Genomic DNA, 23,833 nt, shown 5'->3' with positions numbered 1-23,833 from the left:
TGGTATCATAATCATGCGCAGAGTCCTGGACCCTTCCCTGCTTATTCTCCAGGTGTCCTTCCTGGTAGCCCTGCCTAGCTCACCACCCATTGTCAGGGAATTCACAGACCTCTCTGAACCTCAGAGCCCGGGGTCCGGCTGCCTCAGTGACAGCTCCTGTTGTAGGTCTCCAGGTGAAACTGAACTTGGGCAGTGCTCCCTGTCTCCACAGGGGTGCGTGCCTGACATTGAGATGTCATCTTGATGATCCTCCCTCCTGTCAGGGTCACCCTGAATGCTCCTCGGTCACCACGCACATCCAAGTGCCTGGCATGGCCCATAGCAAAGCCAAGACCCCACCATATCCCCCACTCCCCTTCCTCCAGCCCCTGGTCTGCACCAGGGGTCCACAGACTATGATCTGTGGGCCAAATCTAGCCACTGCCTGATTTTGTATGGCCTGTGAGCTAAAAATGGTTTCTACCTATGAACATTCGATGAAATAGGAACAAGGACTTTGAACTCTATTAAGCAAAATGTTATCCCTCTAAAAGATATTTCCATTCTTCTCATTAGCAGAGCTGTATTACAAAAAACTGTACTCGATTATTATTACATTTTGAGTTTCCTCAAATAATTTGTAAAAATTTGTTTTTTCTCTTACTTTATTAAGTGTCTACATCATAGATTCAATTTTGCCACCTGGCTGCAAAACCTAGAATGTGTACTACCCAGCCTTTTACAGAAAAGGTTTGATGACCTCTGTTCTACACTGTGACCTTGTCAAAGTAGAAGCTGATTGATCAGTCTCACATACTTGCACAGATACACACACTGCTCAAAACTCTTTAATGCTGCCTTGACTCTCTCTGTCTGGAGTGCAGCTTTCCACACCATGTTAAATTTCCCTGTTTAAGTCCTGCTCATCCTTCAAATCATGGTGTCACCATGACTTCCTCAGAGGATCCTTCCCTGACCTTTCTGCTAAGGTTCCAGCCCTTTATTATAGCCCCTCGTCACAGTCCTCGAATTACATTTGTCGGTGTCTGACGCTCCCCCTCACACACTGCAAGCCCCACATGTCAGGTACCCACCCCCATCATGTCCACTGTGCCTGGTACATGGTAAGCACTCACTAAACATTTTGTTACAGTGAACGGCTAAGAATCAGGGGAGGCTCCATAAAAGATACTACGTTTGAACAGGAACTTGTAGACTGAGAAGATGGAGCATGAGAGAAAGAGATTGCAGGCAGAGGAACCTGCATTCTGGAAGCAGCAGCTCTGCAGGTCTGGTGCTCTGGCTGTGAATGGGACAATGAGGTAATGGGGGCCAGTGACCAACAGGGTATCTGTCCCAATAGTTTTGAGGGCTCCCAAGGGTGACGGAAAGGATAGCCAGAAGAGAGAGCAAACCCAGAAAGGGTATGATCCCCTCTCGAGTCCCTGAGGCCTCTCAGTAGCCATTCTGAGGATGGAACCAATCTTTGTGGGCTTCCCACCACCCACACCTTAAACTTAGCAGTGAGACTCTCAGGTGACCGGATTGTTCCCTTCCAACCTTGTGCTGTCATACTTGAATTCTTAGAAGCATCTGTGAATTAAAGCAAACGGCTTTTCTTCATGTGGCATGCTGTGGTTTAAAACAGGGCTCTGCAGACAGACCCGATCCCAGCAGCCCCCGGGGGCTTGCCTCTTGCAGGCTGTCTCCCAGTTTGCTGCCTTGCTCTGATCACTCTCTGCTTCCCCGCCCTCAGCAGCTCCCCACAGCCCTGGGAGCCCACTCACAGTGCTCCAGAGGCAAAGCGTCTCCTGGACCCTTGAATGGGGACCCCCTCTCATCTGACTGAGAAGGCCGGCTCCCCTCAGCACCCGCCAGGCCTGTGGTCAAACTTCAGTTCTGGGACTCCAGGGTAGCAGGAAATCTGAGGTGGGCTAGGAGGCCCTGTGTCTGGCTGCACTGAGCCACTGTCTGTTTGGCATAGTACCAGACATGAGGCACAGGCTGGTCCCAGAGATGATAGGCCTCTAGCTGCCCTCGCAGTGGTCACACCAGTGGAAGGTGGAGGTATGAGTGATGGGCCAGAAACCAGCCCACAGGGGCCTGGAGAAGAGAGTGGGTTCAGAAGTAACTGTTAGATGGCCCCTGGTCCCAGACACAGAGGTCACTCTGCCTTGTTTCCTGACTCCCAGAATCCCCCCAAAAGTCTTAGAACTCTGAGCCAGAAAGGGCCATGGGGATTGCTCATCTAAGCCCCTTTATCTTACAAGTGACAAGCCGGGCCAGGGCACTGCCCCACGACAGGGCCTGTGTTGCTGCGGCAGTTTACAGGCGGTCCAGGTATGGCCCTGACATCATAACTGGAGCACCGTCTGCCTGAGAGCTGGCAGGAGAGTCAGGAGAGCCCAGCAGAAACCCAAGCACAAGAAACTAACTCCCAGTTACTCACATACACAGGAGCATCACTGACGCTTAGTTTGTTACCCAGCGAGCTGTGAGCTGTTTTCCAGAAAGAAGGGGGGTGGTTACCCCAAGACACCCACTGCTTTTGGGGGGCCTTGGGTGTCCAGGGCATTTTTCAGATACAGTCTGATGTTTTTGAAGGCCACAGACCAAAGCCAAGCCAGCTGCTCCATGTGGGAACTGAACCCCTGACCCAGGAGTTCACCTGGAGCCCTAGGTGGGGAGAGCCTGCCGGCTCCCAGGTGGCAGTGCTGTCTGCTCCCCTCCCCACTGTCCTCTGCAGAGCGAGCTGGTCTGTGCCCCTGATGTGCTGGAGGCTGTCTTGGCAGCTTGGCCCAGGGTCCTGGTTGTGACTTGAGTGATAGGAAGGGAGCCCTCAGGGGCCTGCCTTGTGTTTTCTTAGATTTGTAATCCACTTTGAGGCTGGGGGCGTGGGGGATCTACCCACCAGCCAGCACAGCTTCCCATCCATCTTCATCCCCTGGACCTTCAGCAGAGTGGCTGGAGGGAAATCTCCCATTCTCCCAGCCCTGCTGCCCTGCCCAGGACAGCCATGGGGCTGGGGTTCCCTTCTCTGTCTGCAGTCTCGAGTGTTGATTGACAAGGCCCATGTCCGAAGTCCTCCAGGGCAGGAGTGGAGGAGTCCTCCTGGGACCCGAGGCCCAGACCCCACCAGCTGGACACCCTGTGGAGAGTCCCTCATCAGTCCCCAACAGCAGGGGTCTGCCTGCTGTGCCTCCTGGGCCCTGGCTGAAGTGACCTCCCCCCTCCTGCAAAGCCCTCCTCCACCTCCTTTGTGGGAAATTCCCTGGAGTCTTTAGATGCTCAGCCCCCACCCCCTGGACTGTGAGTTTAAAGACACAGGTTTGCAGGGTTTTATCTTCCCATGTCTGGGCCATGAATTCTGTAGTCCACTCATCTGCAAGCCTGTTGGGGCCTGTGGCTCTGACCTGGACTCCTGACAGAGGTAGGTCTTCAGGATGGCTGCTAATTGTTCTGAAATTCTCCTAGTAGCTCCCCCTTAGAAGCATGATTATGAAGTAGCATTTGGGTCTCAGGGACTCACGTGTGGATAAGAAGCCAACCACAAGTTGGGAGGAGGCTTTGTGGAGGAGTCAGGCAGCCCGAGTGGACCTCATCCCTGGCATGCCCTGCTCACAGCCTCCTGCCTCTCTGCCTTTAGGCTCCAAGGTGTCCTACGTTAGGGATGTTGGTTTCCAGCACTACCTGCATTTATATCATGTCACTTTCTCCCTGGGTTGTACCTGGCTTAATCAGTACTGATGTGAGGGACACCGATCCCAGGTTGGTGTGTTTGAGCGTGTCCCACTCTAGTCTCCTAGAGTAGTTAGGTCATGTGGTGCTCAGGATTCAGGAAGGGCTCAGTCACATCAATTCAACATTGCCACCCCACCCCTAACTTCTGTGTCCTAGGAGAGATAGACACCATGTGGTGCCTCGTGCTGTGTATTTGCCCCTTGAACAGTTGTCAGCCCCACAGCTAAAAATAATACTGATTGGCTGCTGAGCCATACATTTCAGCTTCTGCAAGTTGGTAAAGATGAGGCAGGGATCGTATGGATTTTATTTGGGCTCCTCTAGAAAATCTTTGCTTCAGTTATCTGGATACACGAAAACATGCCCTCTTGTGCCAGCCCGGGAGGGAGGGCAGTGGTGTGTGGCAGTGACATCCAGAGAGGGCAGATGACCTGTCCAGGGTCATGCAGAGAGTCGGTGACACTAAAGCCCAGAGCTCTTGTTTGCTGCTTCAGCATCCCTCTCCCTGCACCATATTCAGAGTCAGCACCCATTTTTCCTCATCTCTCTACTTGGTCTGTAGCCATTTGTGAAGGAGGATGGTTTGAAAAAATTGCATCTAGATATATCAACAAGGTCTACTCAGACCATGGCTGCCTCCTCCCGGAAGGCCCCCAGGACTCCTGCAGTCCCCTCTTCCCTCCCCATGTCCGCAGCATCCATGCCCTCTTGTGCTAGCCCTGGAGGGAGGGCAGTGGTGTGTGGCAGTGACCAGGGGAAGGCACTGTTAACTGCCTGGTAGGGAAGTGCTGCTCGCCCAGAGGAGGGAGCAGTGATAGACCAGGGACCTGTACACTGCAAAGTGAAATAGCACCAGCCTCCTTTCCTGGTAGAGAGCCATCTACAGGAAGTGAAATCCAAGCTGTGCATTTTGCAGATTCCTGGGCTGTGCGACAGGCTTCTTCCTCGTTTGTAGGGGACAGCTGATGCCACAGGGTGAGACTGAAGGATGAAGAAATAAATGCCCCTTGGTGCCCAAAGGAAGCCTTACAAACCTTCCCACAACCAAAAATCAACATTAACCCAGGCCAGGGAGCAGTGGGGCCTTGAAGGAACAAGAGTGAGCCAGGCACTCTTTGGATCAAGATTTTGACACCAGTCACCATCTTTGGCAGAACTTGTCCACAGTAACTGGGTTACTGGATTATAAAGTACCCTCTGGCTTTAAGTAAAAGACTAGTCAGAAAGCATTTAGCACAACAACACTGCTATAAAGGAGACCACAAACCATGAGCCCATGTCCTGGAGAACTGCCCTTGGCTTCTCCCTCCTTTTGGGAGTTGGAGGGAGGGCCGGCATAGGAATCCCAGGAGAATCCAAATAAACTCCTTTGGCAGACCTGAGGGGAAGGTTTGGCAAAAACCTAAGCCAAGTCATTTGGCGAGTCGTGTACACAGTCTCTGAATGGTGACCCTGTGTCAGAAAAAGGAAAATCTTTCTGCTTTTTCTTCCTCAAACAAGCGGTGGTGGTCTGGCGAGACCAGGGTGTTACCCCTGCAGAATTGTAAGCAAACAAGTCCTGCTGAGACCTTGGCCAAAGTCAACTTCCTCTCTCTCTCTGGCTCAAAGGAGGGTCCTTTCAGACAGATATCCTCCTTGCAGACTGTACTGTGTCTCCTGGTGACCCTAGGGACGCAGAGGGAGGGGAGAGAGACTTTGATGCACTAGAACAGGGGTCAGCAAACTATGGCTCCGGCCAAACCCAGCCCACACTTGCTCTTGTACAGCCTGTGAGCTCCAAAGGATTTTTACGTTTTTAAATGGTTGAGGAGAAATCAAAAGAAGAGCAGTGATATTTCTTCACAAGTGAAAACTATATAAAATTGTAATTTCAGTACCCATAAATAAAGTGGCATTGGAACACAGCCACACCCATTCATATACCTATACTGCATGTGTCTATACATGCTGCAACTACAGAGTTGTGACACAGAGTGCACGGCCCATAGAGCCAAAAATTTTACTAGCTGGCCCTGTACAGAAACACCCCTGTGCTAAAACATCCATGTAGAGCCTTATTATCTACAGCATTCCATGAATCTGGTGCTTAGGGCACTGCGCCCTCAACAGAAAATAGTCAGTTCCATCCCTCAGTCCATGTTAGAAGCCAGGTGCTGGAAACCTGGGGCTGCAGTGCTCCAGGTCGAATTTGCCTGGTTCAGTGTTTCAGTCCAGGTAGCATTTATCACACATCGGCTGTGTTCTGGGGACCAGCGATGGGGCCCTGCGTTGGAATGACTGGATAGCTGGGCAAATGGCATAGAAGTAGGCAGGACATTTGAGGGTAATGTTTCAGTGGGGGGAACGAAGAATAGGCATTACTTTGTTGAGCCCACTCTGGAATCCTAGAGTCTTGCTCTAAGGAAAGAATTGAGTAAAGAAATGTGACATGAATAGTTCTGATAATTAGTTCATGAATGAGAAAGCTCCTGGTGCCAATTAGCCAATAGGAAATGTTATACAAAATGAGCAAAGCAGTTACCTTATTAGAACAATAGTAAAGACTTGAATCCTGAGTTGGTATTATAACAGTCCTATGAGATTGACTAATTCACCAAGAAGAACGGTTTCCAGATTTTAAATGATACATTTAAAATAGCCTTTGACAAGATGCTGAACCATGGGCCTGGCATGCTGCCATCTATATAAGAGGGGTGGGGGTGTGTATAAGCATTCTTGTACATGCATAAAATGTCTCTGAACATACAAGAACCTGAATGGCCCCAGAAGAGTACTGGGTGCTGGAGATGAGGTAGGAGGAAAACTTTACAGGTATACCCTTTTTTTTTTTTTGGTATCATTAATCTACAATTACATGAGGAACATTATGTTTACTAGACTCCCCCCATCACCAAGTTCCCCCCACATACCCCATTACAGTCACTGTCCTTCAGCATAATAAGATGTTGTAGAATCACTACTTGTTTTCTCTGTGTTGTACAGCCCTCCCTGTGCCCCCCCACATTATACATGCTAATCATAATGCCCCCTTTCTTTCCCCCCAGCCCCCTTATCCCTCCCTTCCCACCCATCTTCCCCAGTCCCTTTCCCTTTGGTAATTGTTAGTCCATTCTTGGGTTCTGTGATTCTGCTGCTGTTTTGTTCCTTCAGTTTTTCTTTGTTCTTATACTCCACATATGAGTGAAGTCATTTGATACTTGTCTTTCTCCACCTGACTTATTTCACTGAGCATAATACCTTCCAGCTCCATCCATGTTGTTACAAATGGTAGGATTGGTTTTCTTCTTATGGCTGAATAATATTCTATTGTGTATATGTACCACATCTTCTTTATCCATTCATCTACTGATGGACACTTAGGTTGCTTCCATTTCTTGGCTATTGTAAATAGTGCTGCGATAAACATAGGGGTGCATATGTCTTTTTCAAACTGGGCTGCTGCATTCTTAGGGTAAATTCCTAGAAGTGGAATTCCTGGGTCAAATGGTATTTCTATTTTGAGTTTTTTGAGGAACCTCCATACTGCTTTCCACAATCGTTGAACTAATTTACATTCCCACCAGCAGTGTAGGAGGGTTCCCCTTTCTCCACATCCTCACAACACTTGTTGTTTGTCTTTTGGCTGGTGGCGATCCTTACTGGTGTGAGGTGATATCTCATTGTGGTTTTAATTTGCATTTCTCTGATGACTAGTGATATGGAGCATCTTTTCATGTGTCTGTTGGCCATCTGAATTTCTTCTTTGGAGAACTGTCCAGCTCCTCTGACCATTTTTTGACTGGATTATTTGCTTTTTGTTTGTTGAGGTGCATGAGCTCTTTATATATTTTGGATGTCAACCCTTTATCGGATCTGTCATTTATGAATATATTCTCCCATACTGTAGGATGCCTTTTTGTTCTATTGGTGGTGTCCTTTGCTGTACAGAAGCTTTTCAGTTTGATGTAGTCCCACTTGTTCATTTCAGGTATACCCATTTTTAAAAACTTTGCACTGCCTTTTCACTTCATTTTCAAGCATTTTATTCAGGAAATTTTTCATTCTTTATATATTCCTTGACTCCTTTTGAATTTTGTGAATATACTACTCATTCCAAAAATATATTAAGTTAATGTAAAATAATAGCACATAGTTTTGCCATTACCTCCTATGTCTTCCTAGGGAAGTTACTTTCCCTCTCTTTCTTTCAATATTTGATTCTTGATTGCCTGGTACTGTGAGCCAGGCACTGTTCTGGGCCCAGTGTTTAACATTTCCGGGCCTCCACTTTGTCATCTGTACTGCGAGGAGACTAGATTACCTCTAAAGCAATCTTCAACTTGAGAGGGCATCAGACTCAACAGGAGAGCTCATTAAAACACAGACTGCTGGATCTCACCCTCCGAATTTCTGATTCATTAGGCCTGGGTGGAGCCCAAGAATTAGTGTTTATAAAATAAAGTTCCCAGGTGAGGCTCTGGCCCAGGACCCACACTTTGGAACCCCACCTCTGATTTTCTAAGGTTCTGTGTGTGTCAATAAAACTGCAATCCTGAAGATAATACAGATTCCTGTATCTCAGAACACAAAGTAATCCCTCTCACCAGCAGTTTGGGAATACGTAACAAAGCAGACACATCAACAAGTAAAATTAGCTTCCATTCCACCCACAGGGAACATGGTGGAGGGCCGTGAAATCAGATCATGGTCAGGGCCTGGTGACTTTGAATAAGTAATTCTTCCTTTGGGAGATTACTTGGTGCAAGGCTTTCCCAGCAGGTTAAGAGACGAGGTTTAAGCCAGGTAGGGCATTCTGAAATCACCAGGCCTAATTAATGCCCGCAGGATAACACTGCTAGATATCATGTTGAAGCCCCCAGAATTTATCCCTACCTTACAAATTCAACCTCATCATCAGCGAGTTCCTTTCAAGGACATAGACACCCACACCTGACTTCATGCCTTTGTGCAACCGTTCCCTCAGCTGGAATACTTTTCCAGGGCCTCCCACCTCTTTAAACCCTGGTTGTCCCTCAGGACCTAGGTGAAATCCAACTATTGTCTGTGAGAACTTAGCCACTCAGCCTGCACTGATGATCTTTTTCTGCCTATGTCAGGTCGGTGGGATACTTGATCATTGTTGTTTCTTTTATTCATTGACTGATTCATTCAACAAATATTACCCCTCCTTCAACAAATTCTTATTGGATGGCACTCAGTGTGCTAGGCATTATGGTAGGTTTTCGGAATAGAGTCATAAAAACAGACACGTTCCCTTTTCGAATAGAGAAAGATCCATTGATCAGGTAATTGCCCTGGTGGAAGTACAATCACAGACCGAGAACAGTGGCCCAAAGGAAAGGAGCATGGATTTATGAGAACATATAAGAAATAACCCTGATGGAGACACGGGGGTTGGGGTCAGGGTAGACATTCCCAGGGAATAGGAAAGGGGTGAAGAACAAGGAGAATAAGGCTGCACTGTGAAAACAGGGACAAACTGTGAGGAGCCCTGTCAGCCTTGTTAATGACTTTGACTTTTAATGAAAGGATGCCATCAAAGGGTTTTAAAAAGGATAATGGGATCAGAGTTTTGTTTTGAAAAGTTCATTCTGCTGCCACTGTCTGGAGAAAGGACACAATTGAAAGCAGGGAGACGAGTTGGAAGGCTTTGGAATAGTCCAAAGACAGATAAGGGGTCTCAGACTAGGGTGATAGTAGGAGGACCAGAGAAAAATGGTTGGAGTTCAGAAAATATCAGGAGGTAAATTAATAGGTTGTGTGGTTAGTTATGGGAGAGGGAGGAGTTGAGGGTGAGACTTGGGAGGAGCGTCCATTTGGGGAAGATGATGTGGAGTTTGCCTTTGAACATGGAATCGGTGCTGTGGAGTAGGCAGCTGATCAGGAGCTCAGACCTGCTGAACTGGGGGTGGTCACGGGTGGGCAGGAAGGTACGTGAGGTGAGAAAGGATGCCAAGGGGGAGAGCACAGGTGAGAAAAGGAGGGTCTCTCCTCACACTGGGCCAGAAGCCCCTAAAGGACACTTTGAGGAAGGCGAGTCAGTTCCCACTGGCAGCATGGGGAATGTTTCTCTCAGTTCTCCTCCTCTCTGTGCTCAGTATTATCCATGTTCAGGTCTTCGTTATGTCTCACCTGGATGCAGCAAGAGCTTACTGACCCATTGCTTCTCAGATTTTAATGTGCGTACAGATTGCTTGGGGGTCTTAATAAAATGCAGATTTTGATTCAGTAGCTCTGAGCTGAAGCCTGAGATTCTGAACTTCTCACGAGCTTCTGGGTGATATGGACCACATTTCCAGCAGAGAAGGGAGTTGGTCCCCTTGCCTGTGAAACGTAGTGCCCTCACAGCCTTGTGCCTCTGCTCAGAAGCTGTCGGTGGCCGTTGATGGCCCACCACATAACTGCACATTTGGGGTCTGCTCCGGCCATCTTTGGCCAACCTTCGTTTCCCTCCACTGCTTCCCTTATTCATGCTTCATTCCACCAAACCAAATCCTTCACTCGGAATTTGTCCCATCTCGTCTTATCATTCAGAAAGGGACAGAGACCACCTAAGCTAGCTCCCAGTTGGCAGGGGTCTACTGCAGTGGTCTCTAAACTTTCCTGCTGAAAATCCCCCATAAAAGGATTTTATGGACCTAATTATCCCCTCACACATTTTTTAGTTTACATCTACATTTTCTTATCATACATTTGCAGAAGATGCATTTTGTAGTGTATTATAAACATTGATATTTTTAAGCAAAACTATTACATCACTGTTTTAAATTTATCCAGTGGAATCTAAACATCATAGGAATTTGATGCCCACAGTCATCCATTTTTAAAATGCATGAGCACGCTCTTCATTAGAAATCAGTGTTCCTTTTCCTCTTTGAAATTTTATTTGTTTCAGTTCCCCCAAGGAATTTTATCCTAATGTAATATGTGTAATATATTTTTATGCTTAAAATGCTTTCATTTGTTTCCCTACATAATTCTCTGTAACAATTTTATATGAAGTTGAAACTTTCTTAATTTCCTAAAATCATAAAACCCTAAGTATTAAATTTTTCTTCTGGTTTGAGTTGCCTTACAATTATTAATAGTACGCAATTGATCAAAACAGCATAAATGTGTGACTAATTTAGATAAATAACTAATAAACATAAAAACAAAAATTATATTGAAAATGCATCTCTTAGTGAGATGGTGATACTGGATGTCTTCTCAAAGTAACTTTTTGTAGGGATGTACTACGTACACACCTGTATGTGCCCAGGTCAGAGTGTATATAGCTTGACTTAGTGTGGAGTGACCATACCCAGGCAGTTATCAGCCAGGGCCAGAAATGGAATATTGCCAGTGCTGGGTTATTTCTCACTTTGTTTATATATCCATGGAAGGATATTTATTGCAGGAGCTATGAGACAAGGATCAGCATCTATTGTGTCCATTTTTCATTTATAAGCTATAAGCCCTGAAAACCCTCATTCCCATGAACTAATAGATATACAAGCTTTGTTAAAGCATGGTCAGTCAGTTTTTGATCTGCTTCTAAGTTGTATGCCAAAAATCACATAGTGAGCTATCACTAACCATTATCTTTTAATTACTTCCATTAGGCCTTCCCAATTAAAAAAAAGCTTGCAAAGATCTACTACTCATTTATTAGGATTGCTTGCTTTCTCAATTACTGAGAGTACACTTGTGTGGTGGCTGGGCAGGGGCTGGGGTGGAGGGGTCTTCCTGGGGCAGAAGACCCAGTTAAGATTTGGGATGGGATGGGATGGGTAAGCAGTTTGCCTTTCTTTTATAAAGGAGGAGGCAATATGTAATAGGAAGGCCTGCACATCTATCACCAGTTAGTTCTAGAAAGAGTGTCCCCAGAAGTTGAGGACCTGAAAGTTGAGTCTCTTAAAACTTGGCATGTGTAATGCTTGGAAAGCTTTCGTGTATTCCCAGGGGCTTTATATACCCCAGAGAATCTGTATGACTCAAACCAGACTAGACCAGTCTCTCCAAATGTCTGAGTTCATGATTCTGAGAGAGGGAATCTGACTGGCCCGGCCTATTTTTTTGTGCCAGGCCGCATCATAGGTTTCTGGCCTGGTGGTCAGTGCTATGCACAGATGTTTCCCTGAGCAGCGACCACAAAGAAGCAGCTAAGTATGGTGACCTAATAGGCAAACTAATGTGTAGTACTCTTTGAAACTTTCTCCAGTTCTGTTCTTCTGCTGGAAGTAAGTTCTCAAGTCTCTGAGTTCTCATATCTGTTATTTTTACTTTTTTATCACAGGCATCTTTTTCCTCCTTGTACTATACTTACTCATGTGAGCCATCACCTTTTCTAACTGTAAGCTCCTCAAGAGCTGGGCTTGTCTTCTTCATTTCCTAGCATTGTCCCTTACACACTTAGTAGTTTTCTATTTAGTATTGAGCAGATAAGTTGATTAATGAATGTCTTAAACTTCTTCATATCCCTTACAGGTCCTAGAATAGTGCTGGGCTTTCAATAGAAGGATCCCAGAGGAATGGATGAATTAAGCAGTGAGCAAAACAATTAATTAACAGGTCAATGAACTAATGAGCCATTGAGCAATGGCTGGCACCTAAGAGTTCACATCTCATGAGGGTCAAGATCTGCAGAATCAGCGTAAAGGGTGTGGAGTATATGAACGTACTTATTCCTAATTAAGTCTCCTGTTTTGTATTTATTTCTATAACTAGTCATGGTAGATATAACTGCTCACCACAGCTCATCCAGGTAAATCCTTTCCTGTCCTTTGCATCTTGTCTTGCAGGTGTGAACAGCATCTCTTCACCACGGTGGTGTTCAGTTGGTACCTGAGCCCCAGTGGGGATGTAAAACCCCCTGCTCTGCACATGAGTGGTACAGGCCAGCAGGAACACCTGGCTCCAGCCACAGTCACAGACATGTCAACCATGGAATAGAGTGGACACATTCTCTCAGCTTCTCAGGGTTTCAGTCCTTCTGGGTTTGTTTCATTGACCTTTTTTTATGGTTCTTGTGGCTGGACATACACAGTCAAGGCAGGCACCATGGGAGATCAGCAACTGTACAAGACCAACCACATGGCCCACAGTGGTGAAAACCTTTTCTACCAACAGCCAGCACTTGGCATCCATGGAGGGCTGAACCACAACTATGGGAATACAGTCCCGGGAGCTGGAATGGATGCCCCCCAGGCATCACCCATCTCCCCCCACTTCCCTCAAGATACTCGGGATGGTCTAGGCTTGCCCATTGGCTCCAAGAACCTTGGCCAAGTGGATACCTCGAGGCAGGGAGGATGGGGAGGCCATGCAGGGCCCGGAAACCATGCCCAGCTACGTGGCAGCTTGACCAACTCAAACATGATGTGGGGGACACCAGCCCAGGCTGAGCCCACCGATGGCTACCAATATACCTACTCCCAGGCCAGTGAGATCCGGACCCAGAAACTCACCAGTGGTGTCCTGCACAAGCTAGACTCTTTCACCCAGGTGTTTGCCAACCAGAACCTGCGAATTCAGGTCAACAATATGGCGCAGGTGCTGCACACCCAGTCAGCAGTGATGGACGGGGCCCCTGACAGTGCACTCCGCCAGCTGCTGTCCCAGAAGCCCGTGGAGCCCCCAGCACCGGCCATGCCTTCCCGCTTTCAGCAGGTGCCCCAGCAACCTCACGCGGGCTTCACTGGCGGGCTGTCCAAACCAGCTGTTCAGGTCGGGCAGCACCCTGGCCAAGGGCACCTGTACTATGAGTACCAGCAGCCCCTAGCCCAAATGCCGACACAAGGAGGGCAGGCCCTGCAGGCTCCGCAGGTGCTGTCCCCACACCTGCAGCAGGCACAGCACCAATATTACCCACAGCAGCAGGCCGGCCCACAGCACCTGGCCCTGCAGGAAGCACAGTCACAGCCACCGCGGCAGGGTGCCCTGCAGATCCCTCAGTACTACCAGCCCCAGACCGTGATGCAGCACCTGCCGGAGCCCCAGCAGCCACAGATGCACCTGCAGCCGCCTTACCACAGGGACCCGCACCAGTACACCCCGGAGCAGGCGCACGCCATGCAGCTGATCCAGCTGGGCTCCATGCCCCAGTACTACTATCAGGATCCCCAGCAGCCCTACAGCCATCCCCTGTACCAGCAGAGCCACCTGGCTGCACACCAGCAGCGTGAGGACAGTCAGCCCAAGACCTACCCGAGTGACAGGCAGACCCAGACCATGCTGAGCTCCCACACAGATCTGGGGCCTCCTGATCCAGGAATGGGAGACACAGCGAGCTCGGATCTGACCCGGGTTGGCAGCGCCCTCCCCCATCGGCCGCTCCTGTCCCCCAGTGGGATCCACCTCAACAACTTGGGGCCTCAGCACCAGCAGCTGTCTCCCAGTGCCATGTGGCCCCAGGTATTCCCATAGCACAAGTGTCTCTTGGTATCTCGGTGTGCTCCAAGGCCAGCCAGTCTGTGCACTGCCAGGCCTCTCTCCATGCTTTTGTTCCTACTCATTCCACAAACATTAACCTACATGTGCCAGACTCTGTGTGTGCTAGACACTTGAGGTACAAAGCCAATTGGATTCAGTCCTTTGCCCATAGAGCTTATAATTTCACTAAGGAGTTGGCCAGAACACCCTATCAGGTCCTGAATGATGTATGTAATGATCAAGGCCTGAGCGAAGTGCCCAAGGACCACGCAGTGGTGTGTCTGTCCCCCTCGACCTGTGTCGTTAGGGAATTCCCTGTGATAATAGTTCTCCCTTTGGGAAGGAGACCACACTATAATAGCATTTCTCAAAGTATATTGTTCAGAACAGGAGTTCCATAGGATGTTTAATGGATATTTTTTGGGGAAAAATGGGTTCTGTGGATAAGTAAATTTGGGGTTTCTTAAAGTAAAACAGGTTGCAATGCTATAGTATTTCTCAGAGCCTTTCATATGCTAATGTATGCTGAATCTCCCAAGGGGGGTACCTCATGTAGTTGCAGGCATGAAAACCTTGGCTGCCCACAGAATCCAGGCAGGTAAAGAGAATATGTAAAGTGGCCTGGTATGAGACAATGAGGAGTGGTGGTGACTGTGGTGGGCTCAAAAGCAGATACCCCATCTAATGGGATTCTTATTCAGGATGTTTAAAAACAGTCTAGCCAAACAAAACATTCCAGATTCAGCCATAGGCCATGGTTATTAACCCTGGACTGTTTCCCAGAGGTATTTGACCATAAAATAGTCTACTATGTGCTAGGCACTGTTCATACCTTGGCATGATCCAAGTGCTGCACTTCTTTGACAACAGGGTCAGGGTAGGAGGGAACCTTCTGGAGCTGGAGAGAGGGACTGATAGAGCTTGAAGGCCAAAGGTAAACTCCTCTGAACCCCGATTGTTTGGGACTCAGGCCCAGTAATAACTGAGAGCCTTTGTGAGCATGAGATGACATGCCCAAGGCTGAGAAAAAACTCCAGCAAGAGGTCTCCTGGCATGATGCTGTGTTCTACTGTCTGTCTGAGTCTTGCAGGACTGGAGCCCGTCTGTGCACAGGGGGTGGAAAACAGGACAAGGTGGGGGATTGAGTCCTGGTGGGCTTGTGGCTGGCAGTAGTTCCCAGAGTGGGGTGTAGTCCCAAGTCAGGAAGCAGTCAAGGGAAAGGAGTTTTGGGTATGGAGGTGCGAGGGAGAGAGCAGACATCAGTTAGAAGTTCGGGCCCTGGGGTTCCTGCCACTCAAGGACTCCTCCTGCCAAAAACACATTTTTTTTGTCTTTCTTCTTTGTTCCTGTGTCCTGCATGGCTCAAAATTAGATGCACCTACCTGATGGCAGAGCCCAGCCAGGGTCCCCTGAGTCAAGGTAGGATGGATTTGAGGAGGCCTGTTGGCATTTTGGGAGACTGGGAGATTTTTCTGGGTTGTCTCAAGGTTCACTTCCAAATTCAAAGTCAGTTCCTCAAAGAAATATATAGAAATAGTAATAGCAGCTTTTGTGTTTGAGCATTTACTGTGTGCTAGGCACTCTATAATACTTATCATAAAGTAACCCAATGAGGGTATGATTCCATGTGCCTCGCAGGTAGCAAGCACTCTACCATCATTAGCTATTATTACTGTTAATTTTACAGATGAAAAAACTGAGGCTCAGAGAGCACTTCAAGTAAGTAGCAATGCTGGGATTGACTCCAAAGCCTCTGTTCTGCCCACTGTCCATTTAGTCAGTGAGTATTGAGTACCTACCATGAACCAGGAATAGAGCTGAGCTTTGAGAATACAGCAGTGAATATACAGGCTTGTTCCCTCCCCTCCTGGGCATGGTAAATAATGAAAGACTTAGCCAGCACCTGATAAACTGCTAAGATGTGCAGTATAGAAACTAAACCAGAGGACTTACATGACAGGTCCCTAAGGGAAGGCTTCTGGAAGAGGTGCGCCCGAGCTGACCTGAGGGAGTAAGAAACCAGAAACACCCAGCACCTGAAGGCCTGGGATGAAGAGGGATGTTTTGTTCAACTCGTGCATGATTTTGAGCATGCTCTTTCCCATTCTTGAGCCTCAGTTTTCCATCTGTAAATTGGGCTTAGTTCTCCAAGGGTATCGAGGTGGTACAAGTGGGCTGTGGACATGGGAGCACTTAGTGAATAAAAAGGGTTTGTTGTCGGGTATGAGGTCTTGTGATAAATCACTGTTCTGCTTCCTCATCATTCGCATCCTTTCCATTTGGCCCTACCCTTGAGCAGTGGCCAACCAAAAGGAGTGTTTGGGGAGCAGTTTGATGCCAAGAACAAGCTGACATGTTCCATCTGCCTGAAGGAGTTCAAGAGCCTGCCTGCCCTGAATGGCCATATGCGGTCCCACGGGGGAATGAGGGCCTCCCCCGGCCTCAAGCAGGTTAGCAGGAGCCACCCCACTCCTTCCCAGGCCATCTGCTTCTTGCTTTGCTTTGCTGCCATCAGACAGAGTCATATGAACCCCACATGGGCACTTAGTGAGGTCCAGCCCTTTCCTTCCAGGAGTGCTTGAGCTTTGACAGTGGGAGCCAGCCAGGTCAAACAGTCCCCACCTCCTCTGGCTTCAGGAACAATGGTCAGAAACAGAGGTGCCAGAAATCCTTTTAGGGGATCCCAGCCACGTCACCTCCCGGAGAGGACAGCAATGTACAGTTGACCCTTGAACAATTCCAGAAGCTAGAGGGGCAAACCCCCCGTGCAGAAGAAAATCCACATACAACTTTTGACTCCCCAAAACTTAGTCTGCTGTTAACCAGATGCCTTACTGATAACATAGTTGATTAACACATATTTTGCATGTTAAATGTATTACATACCGTATTCTTACAATAAACTAAGCTAGAGAAAAGAAAAAGTTTTTTCAGATTGTTGCAAATCTCCAAAAACTTCCAATAGAGTCATTGAAAAAAATCTATATATAAGTAGACCCAAGCAATTCAAATCCATGTTGTTCAAGGGTCAAGTGCAGGTGCAATATGATTTTTCACTTCTGCTTGAAGCACCCAGGACCAGGGTTACTTGGGCCTACCAGACCCGTAGTTAATGGCCAGAGAAAGCTAATGTGACCATCAGGCTCTCAGCCAGCATTTTTCTGTTCACCAGGATACTTGTGTTAGACTCTAGCATTTGAAGATCTTTAAATACCCTCAGGATTACCCAGGTAGGATATCCACGTGGTGAGCTAAACATGCAGCTTTAGAGTTATATTAATATTCAAAGAAGTTTTCAGTTCTCAGAATATTGTTGACCTAAATTTAAGTCTATGGGATTAACCCTGGACACCAAAATTTGGGATTACCCAGGTCCCTCTACCTCCTGACCATGCGAGACAAAAGAGCTTTGTCTTCCATTTGACGGATAAGTAAACTGAGACCTATAGAACTAAAAGGTAGGTCCTACACAAAAGCTTTATTTTTCTTCATTATAAGTCCATATCCTTTCTTTTAAAGCAGTAACAACCACTAAAAAAATGTTTTTTGGTATTTGTTTTAATGTCCAAGTGATACATGGTCAGGATCTTTCAAATACAGAAAATAGAGTGCGTGGCCTTGTTCACTGCCAGCTGGCACCACGTGAGCTGAGGGACTCAGGGTTGCAGGAAGGAAACCACCCCGCAGTGTTCTCTGTCACCCACGCATGAGGTCCTGGAACCTTTCGGGAAAAGCAGAGTGTGTCCCCCCTCATGAAAGCTGCTCTCAGCCCAGGATCAAAACCTCTATTGTCTGTGTAGGAGGAAGGAGAGAAGGCCCTGCCGCCTCAGCCCCAGCCGCCACTGCCTCCGCCGCCGCCGCCGCCGCAGCTCCCTCCCGAGGCAGAAAGCCTCACACCTATGGTCATGCCCGTGTCTGTCCCTGTCAAGCTTCTCCCGCCCAAGCCCAGCTCTCAGGGCTTCGCCAGCAGCGCCGTTGCCGCCCCCTCCGCCAGAGACAAGCCAGCCAGCTCGATGTCGGACGACGAGATGCCCGTGCTCGTGAGGATGACCCTCTCTCCCCCACACTCACCCCAAGGGGCTGCCCCCCACATGCCTGCTGTGAGTTGCTGCTCTGCCCTGCCTGCCTGGGGTGGGAACATCCCTTTGCTTTCTTGGAGATGGGGACAGCTCTTCTGGGGTCCCTGGCCTGGACTCAGACATGACTTGGCCTCTCAGGGCGGAGCCACTATGGCGGCCTTGGGGAATCCCATCCTTGTCTACACTGCTTGCTCCATAGAGGACCAGCAGTTCCTCTAACCAGGCTGATGGTCTGGGTTAGATTCTGAGAGAAGGCATATCCAAATTACAACAGAGATGATAACTCAGTTGATAATCACAGTTATTAAAATATGGAAGTGTTGTCCCAGATAATAAATAGCTGTTGCCTGGGGCTCTGGCCCCTCCCCCAGGATTTCTGGACCTCCCCAAATCCACCGACTATAGCTGTAACTCCTGGCACAGCAGGCCTTCCAGGCCACAGCCCTGGCATCCATTCTGATGGTCGGCCTTACCAGATGCTGAGTATTTTCAGTATCACACCTGCGTAAAGACCCTTGGAGGACCTGATTCATTAAGGTTCCCAAAGTAATCCCACTGAGAGACATGCACCCCCAATCTCAGGAAAGCAAAGAGATTCATGTTTTTCAATCACTGTGAAGTTCTTTTCTTATTCTCAAATTCCAAGCGCTTCACTCCAGCAGCTTAGCTTGGCGCTGGGACAGAGGCTGACTCTCTCTCTCTCTCTTCCTCAGTGTGGCTCTTTCTCTCTCCTTCCCCACCCATGAGACTCACTGCATCAGATTTGTCTCCTCCCCGCAAACTGGTATGCTGGGTCCTATTTGTCCTTACAAAACAGTTGGCTGCTGGGATTCCAGAAGGCCTGAGTGTAGGCATTAGCCAGAATAGGAGTAGGGAAGATGATTAAGAGAACTGGAAAAGTCCAGAAAGAGCCTTTTTGGTTCTCAGTGTAATGTCAAGTCCTCGGAAGACAGACTAATAGAGAACCTCTGGGGGCTCCTAAGCTAGAGGATTCTCATAGGCTGGCAGGACTTGGGGGCCAGCAATAGGCAGAGAAATGAAAAAACATTAGCCTAGCACCTTCTTTGCCTAGGGAAGTTCCCCTGATTTGGTGGGAAAGTCTCAGCCTGAAGCTGGAGACACTAAGGCACCCAGTCACAGTGGGCACGGCCCCAGGCAGCACCCCCGCCCCAATATAAGCCAGTGAAAGAAAGACCGGGGCAGAGGAGAAACGGTGGACCCAGGGTGTGGCTGGAGGGGAATGCCCCTGGAGAGCTAAAATAATCAGGGACTGGGGAGAAGCAAGCAGGTTTGCCGTTTGTTTGCTCAGAGCATCATGAGGGGATCATCATCATTCTGAGCTGAGTTTTGAGGGCAGAAGTGAACTTGGCTTTGTGAAAAGGGTGAAAGACATTATAAGTGAGGAGATAAGCCAAAATGGAAGCATGTAGGCACAATTGAGTTAATCTGAGCAAGGTTCTGACATTTGATACAAAGAAATTTAAGTGTCCAGGGAGGAGCCCTGAGTTCTAATCCCACTCTGCTCCAAACCAGCTGGGGCACAGGCAGCAGAGACCCTGCCTGTCTGCGAGCCTCGGGTTCTCTGACTTTTGAGGGGGTTGGACTCACCATTGGTTCTCACCCTTGTTTCTGGGGGTGGGGGGTGGCTTTTAAGACCTCTTAGTGCTTGGCCCTGCTTCTAGAGTAGCTTGGTGGGGGTGGAACACTGTAAATGCTTCCTCTGACGTGACATCAAGGTCTGACATTCTGGGTGGTGTCCCTGGCCCAGGGTCCCAGATCCTTGCCTGAAGGATAAGAACATCTGGGTTTAGAGCTGGAGTAACAGGCTCATGTAGAAGGAGTCCAAAGGGACCTTCGCTGTGATCAGTGGTCTGGATTCAGGTGCAGGGTCGAAGTCAGGTGTGGTCCACATGTGTTCCGAGGACCTCATAAGTTACCCTGGAACAGGATGTAAAGTTTCAGGATTGCTTCCCTAGTTGGGAGCTGTGGGCTTTCTCTCCCCATTCTCCTCAGCCCCGTCTGTGCACCTCAGCCTGTGGTGGTGAGAAGCCCTCTGGTGGGAAGAGGAAGCAGGTTGGGGCACTCTGGGCTAAGGAGAGCCCCCTGGGGGTGAGCTGGGAGCCTGAGGGCCCTCTGCCCCTTCTCCTTTCCCCATCTCTCTGCTTCTCTAGACTCCCCTGCTAGGGGCTGGGATGATACCCTGGAAGTCAGTGAAGCTGAGGTGGAAACAGGAAGGGGCAGCCTGAAGAGCTGAGGGCTGGCTGGGGCAGGTCACATGGCCTGGAGCCGCTGGTCATCTGACTATGGGCACTTCCCATCACCCCCTGCAGGCTCCGGATTGCCAGGCACTGTGCCTGTGAGAGACACTGGCCTGCAGGGCCTAGGAGGGTGCCTCAGACTGCCCAGAACTTCCCCACAGGTTCTCTCTACTGCCTCTCCAGCCACACCCAGTCTCGTTTTTCTGGGCTCATGCTGGCACACAACTCAAGTCTGTTTCTGTTTGGCTTTGGCATACCCTGCTCATCTATTTACATGCATATGTTTACTTATTAGTATATATGTTACATGTATCCATGAGGCAGATCTTACTTCCAGACTATGCTTGGGTCAGCTGCCATAAAATAAACTAACACTGCTGACAGGAAGCCAGTCAAGGAGAAGGGCTTGCTACCAATGAGGCTCCAGTGCTAGGTGCAGCGGTGATGGGTTGTGAGGGGTAGGTGAAACAGATCCATTTCTTGGGAGAGCGCATGAAAAGGGCCTTAAATGTCGCAGATGGCTCTCGCTCAGCCCAAAAGTTAGCTCAGAGGAGAGCCCAGTGTGGGTCACTGGCCCCGGGAGCCTTGGCTAGGCCTGACCGACCCCCTCTTCCTGCCCCACAGCCTCTGCCCAACTTCCCTGAGTAGATTATTCTGCCCCCTTCTCAGAACATGAGTTATCTGTCCCTGGTGTCTCTCCCCAGGGAGCAGGGGGGATTAAAGGGCCCGCTCAGCTGGATTCCACCCACCAGATGGGAACTCAGGGATAAGCAACAAAGAATGTGAATTTATTCCTTCTTGCCCACCCACTGTTCTACCACCACCACCCCACCCCATCTCTCTTCAGACATTAGGGTTTTCCTTCAAAACCAAAATTTTATCCTCATCAAGCCACCAGCCCTTTGAGATGAACGTGGCCATTTTTTAAGGCAGAGGACGCTCGGATCAGACAAGCGGAAGGGGCTCCCCACTGGAACAGAAGCCCCCCTCCGCTCAGCCTGTGGAGGTCTGTGGGGAAAGCCTAGGTATGTAGACCGGACCATTCTTCCACTTTTAGGAAATTCCCAAGAAGCACCCGGCGGGCGTGGCCAAGGCCGAGGATCCCTTCAAGGCCTTGCCGGAGAAGAAGAAGTTCCGGCACCGGCCCGAGCCGCTCTTCATCCCGCCGCCGCCCTCCTACACCCCGCACCCCGCCGCCTCGCACTCGGGCGCCACGCTGTACCAGAGCCAGCTGCGCTCCCCGCGCGTCCTCGGGGACCACCTGCTCCTGGACCCCGGCCACGAGCTGCCCCCCTACACGCCCCCACCCATGCTGAGCCCGGTGCGCCAGGGCTCGGGGCTCTTCAGCAACGTGCTCCTCTCCGGGCACGGCCCCGGCGGCCACGCGCAGCTGCCCCTGACGCCCCTGACGCCGACGCCGCGCGTGCTGCTGTGCCGCTCCAGTGAGTCCGCCCCGCGGCCCCCGACGGCTGGGAGCCGCCCAGGGAGGACGCGCTTTCTTCAGTCATCCATCCCCCTTACCCCACAGACCCTTATGGCGAGTCTACTCTATATTCCAGGCACTGTGTGGGTGCTGGAAACACATAGAAGGAGAACGGTCTCCTCAGTACTTATCCTCAAGGGAGTCGCCAGCACATACAGCCGTAGGGTGCACGGGGTCTTTGGGATAAGGAAGCAGTTGAAGGGTGCGCACACCACTGGGACTGCTACGGTAACTGTAAGACATCTACTTAGCATACTAAGTAGATGAGGTATTACCTGCAAGACCAGGCCTCCGCATTTCAGCGTGCGGCATAACGATCAGGTGTGGACAGGCCTGTGGCCCTGATCCCGTTCTGGAGCAAGGACAGTTTCAGAGAAACAGTGCAGCTTAGCAGACCAGAGTGGGGCAGCTGGCTTCCGATGAGGGAAATGGGTGACCTATGTGAGAAATGGGTGACCCTGAGGCATTTAGCAGCCCCTCCACCCAGCTCCTGGGAGACTACTGGGGGTAACTCTAGCATGGGTTGGGTAGGAGAGGAGCCCTGTTACAACTAGTTAGGTATTAGTTTGGTTTCTTCTACTCTCCCTGTTGACCAGTGACCTCTTGCTTTTTGTGTTTCAGGCAGCATCGATGGCAGCAGCATGACAGTCACCCCTGGGCCTGGAGAGCAGACTGTTGATGTTGAACCGTAAGAAAAAGCCAGTTATTCTCTAGAGTAGAAGTTTCAGCTGAGGATGAGGAGCTTTGAGAAGTGTAGTTAGTACATATGAGGTTACAGTGGCCATTGAAGGAGAAGATACAGAAATTGTAGGATCGTGATTTTTCTTCAGTACTATTGTTTCCCCATAATTGTCCATGTTTTAAGGCCTTTGCCAAAGACTTAATGCATAGTAAAAGCGTGATGCCCTATATTCAGAGGACCTAGTGTCCCCATCTTGGTCTCCATGGGCCAGTTTCGTTGTGGCCGCATGCTTTCACATCCTCGGGGACACCAAGGCATCTCTCTCAGGGTGCCCAGCTGTCTAGGAGGCTCCATCCAAGTGCCCTTGCTTCTCCATCCCCTCCCTAAGATTCTTGGCTTGTTGAGTACTGGAGTTGTGGTGAGAAGTATAATGGAAGAGAAAGGTGGTTATTTTCATGGATAAGTGCAGAAGAGGCCAGCTAGTAGAGTGGTGAATAGTTTTGAGTCAGGAATCAGAAAACCAGAGTTCTAGCACCATTTTGTCATTTGATTTTGACCAAGTTCATCTTCTTAGGCTTTAGTTAATTTACCTATTAAGTGGAAATAACTGTCACTACCTTGTTAATATCACAGGTCCTTGTGAGGCTCAGATGGATAAGTTACATGAAGGTAGTCTGAAAGGGGTAAAAAATGAAGAGCACGTGGTATTTGTCCCATATCTCTTTTTAAATGGGCCCACTGGCCATGCTCTGGACCACTGCTCCCTTGGAATCAGTGCCCTCCCTCTCCCAGTCACAAGGAGTTATGAAGCCCCAGAATTCTCCCTTGCTGATCAGAGGGCCCTCCCCAGCTTTAAAGCTGTTCCTTATCCCAGTGAAAAGGCCACACCTCAAATCTTAGGATCACACTGTGAGGAAATGCCCCTGCATTCTTCTTGCAGAAGGAACTGGTTTCCTTCTTTTTCAAGTTCCTGACAGTTTCCCTTGGCCTCAAATTGAAGACCACATTGTTGTTTTGCTTCTTGTTATTAAAGACGCATCAACATTGGCTGGAGATTCCAAGCAGAGATCCCGGAACTCCAGGATGTCTCTGCCCTGGCCCAGGACACACACAAGGCCACACTCGTATGGAAGCCCTGGCCGGAGCTAGAGAACCATGACTTCCAGCAAAGAGGTATTGGCACATGGAAAGAACTGAG

General features: G+C 49.1%; 1 protein-coding gene across 18 annotated transcripts in view; it reads left to right on the top strand.

Moving 5' to 3' along the window:
- TRERF1 (transcriptional regulating factor 1) overlaps window positions 1-23,833 on the top strand; it is a 186,146-nt gene that overhangs the window by 133,843 nt on the left and 28,470 nt on the right. For 10 of the 18 annotated variants that reach the window (XM_057494098.1, XM_036907224.2, XM_057494100.1 and 7 more), the window contains 7 exons: window positions 12,504-14,115; window positions 15,506-15,552; window positions 16,433-16,583; window positions 17,934-18,233; window positions 21,528-21,912; window positions 22,575-22,641; window positions 23,669-23,808. In XM_057494098.1, coding sequence (XP_057350081.1) covers window positions 12,763-14,115; window positions 15,506-15,552; window positions 16,433-16,583; window positions 17,934-18,233; window positions 21,528-21,912; window positions 22,575-22,641; window positions 23,669-23,808 — 2,443 coding nt within the window. In that variant the 5' untranslated portion in view covers window positions 12,504-12,762. The remainder of the gene's footprint in view (window positions 1-12,503; window positions 14,116-15,505; window positions 15,553-16,432; window positions 16,584-17,933; window positions 18,234-21,527; window positions 21,913-22,574; window positions 22,642-23,668; window positions 23,809-23,833) is intronic. The other 8 variants (XM_057494102.1, XM_057494106.1, XM_057494104.1 and 5 more) reach the window with 4 other exon arrangements.

This window comes from Manis pentadactyla, chromosome 16, assembly GCF_030020395.1.
Source record: "Manis pentadactyla isolate mManPen7 chromosome 16, mManPen7.hap1, whole genome shotgun sequence".
NCBI lineage: Eukaryota > Metazoa > Chordata > Mammalia > Pholidota > Manidae > Manis > Manis pentadactyla.
This window is presented reverse-complemented; position numbering and strand designations above follow the sequence as displayed.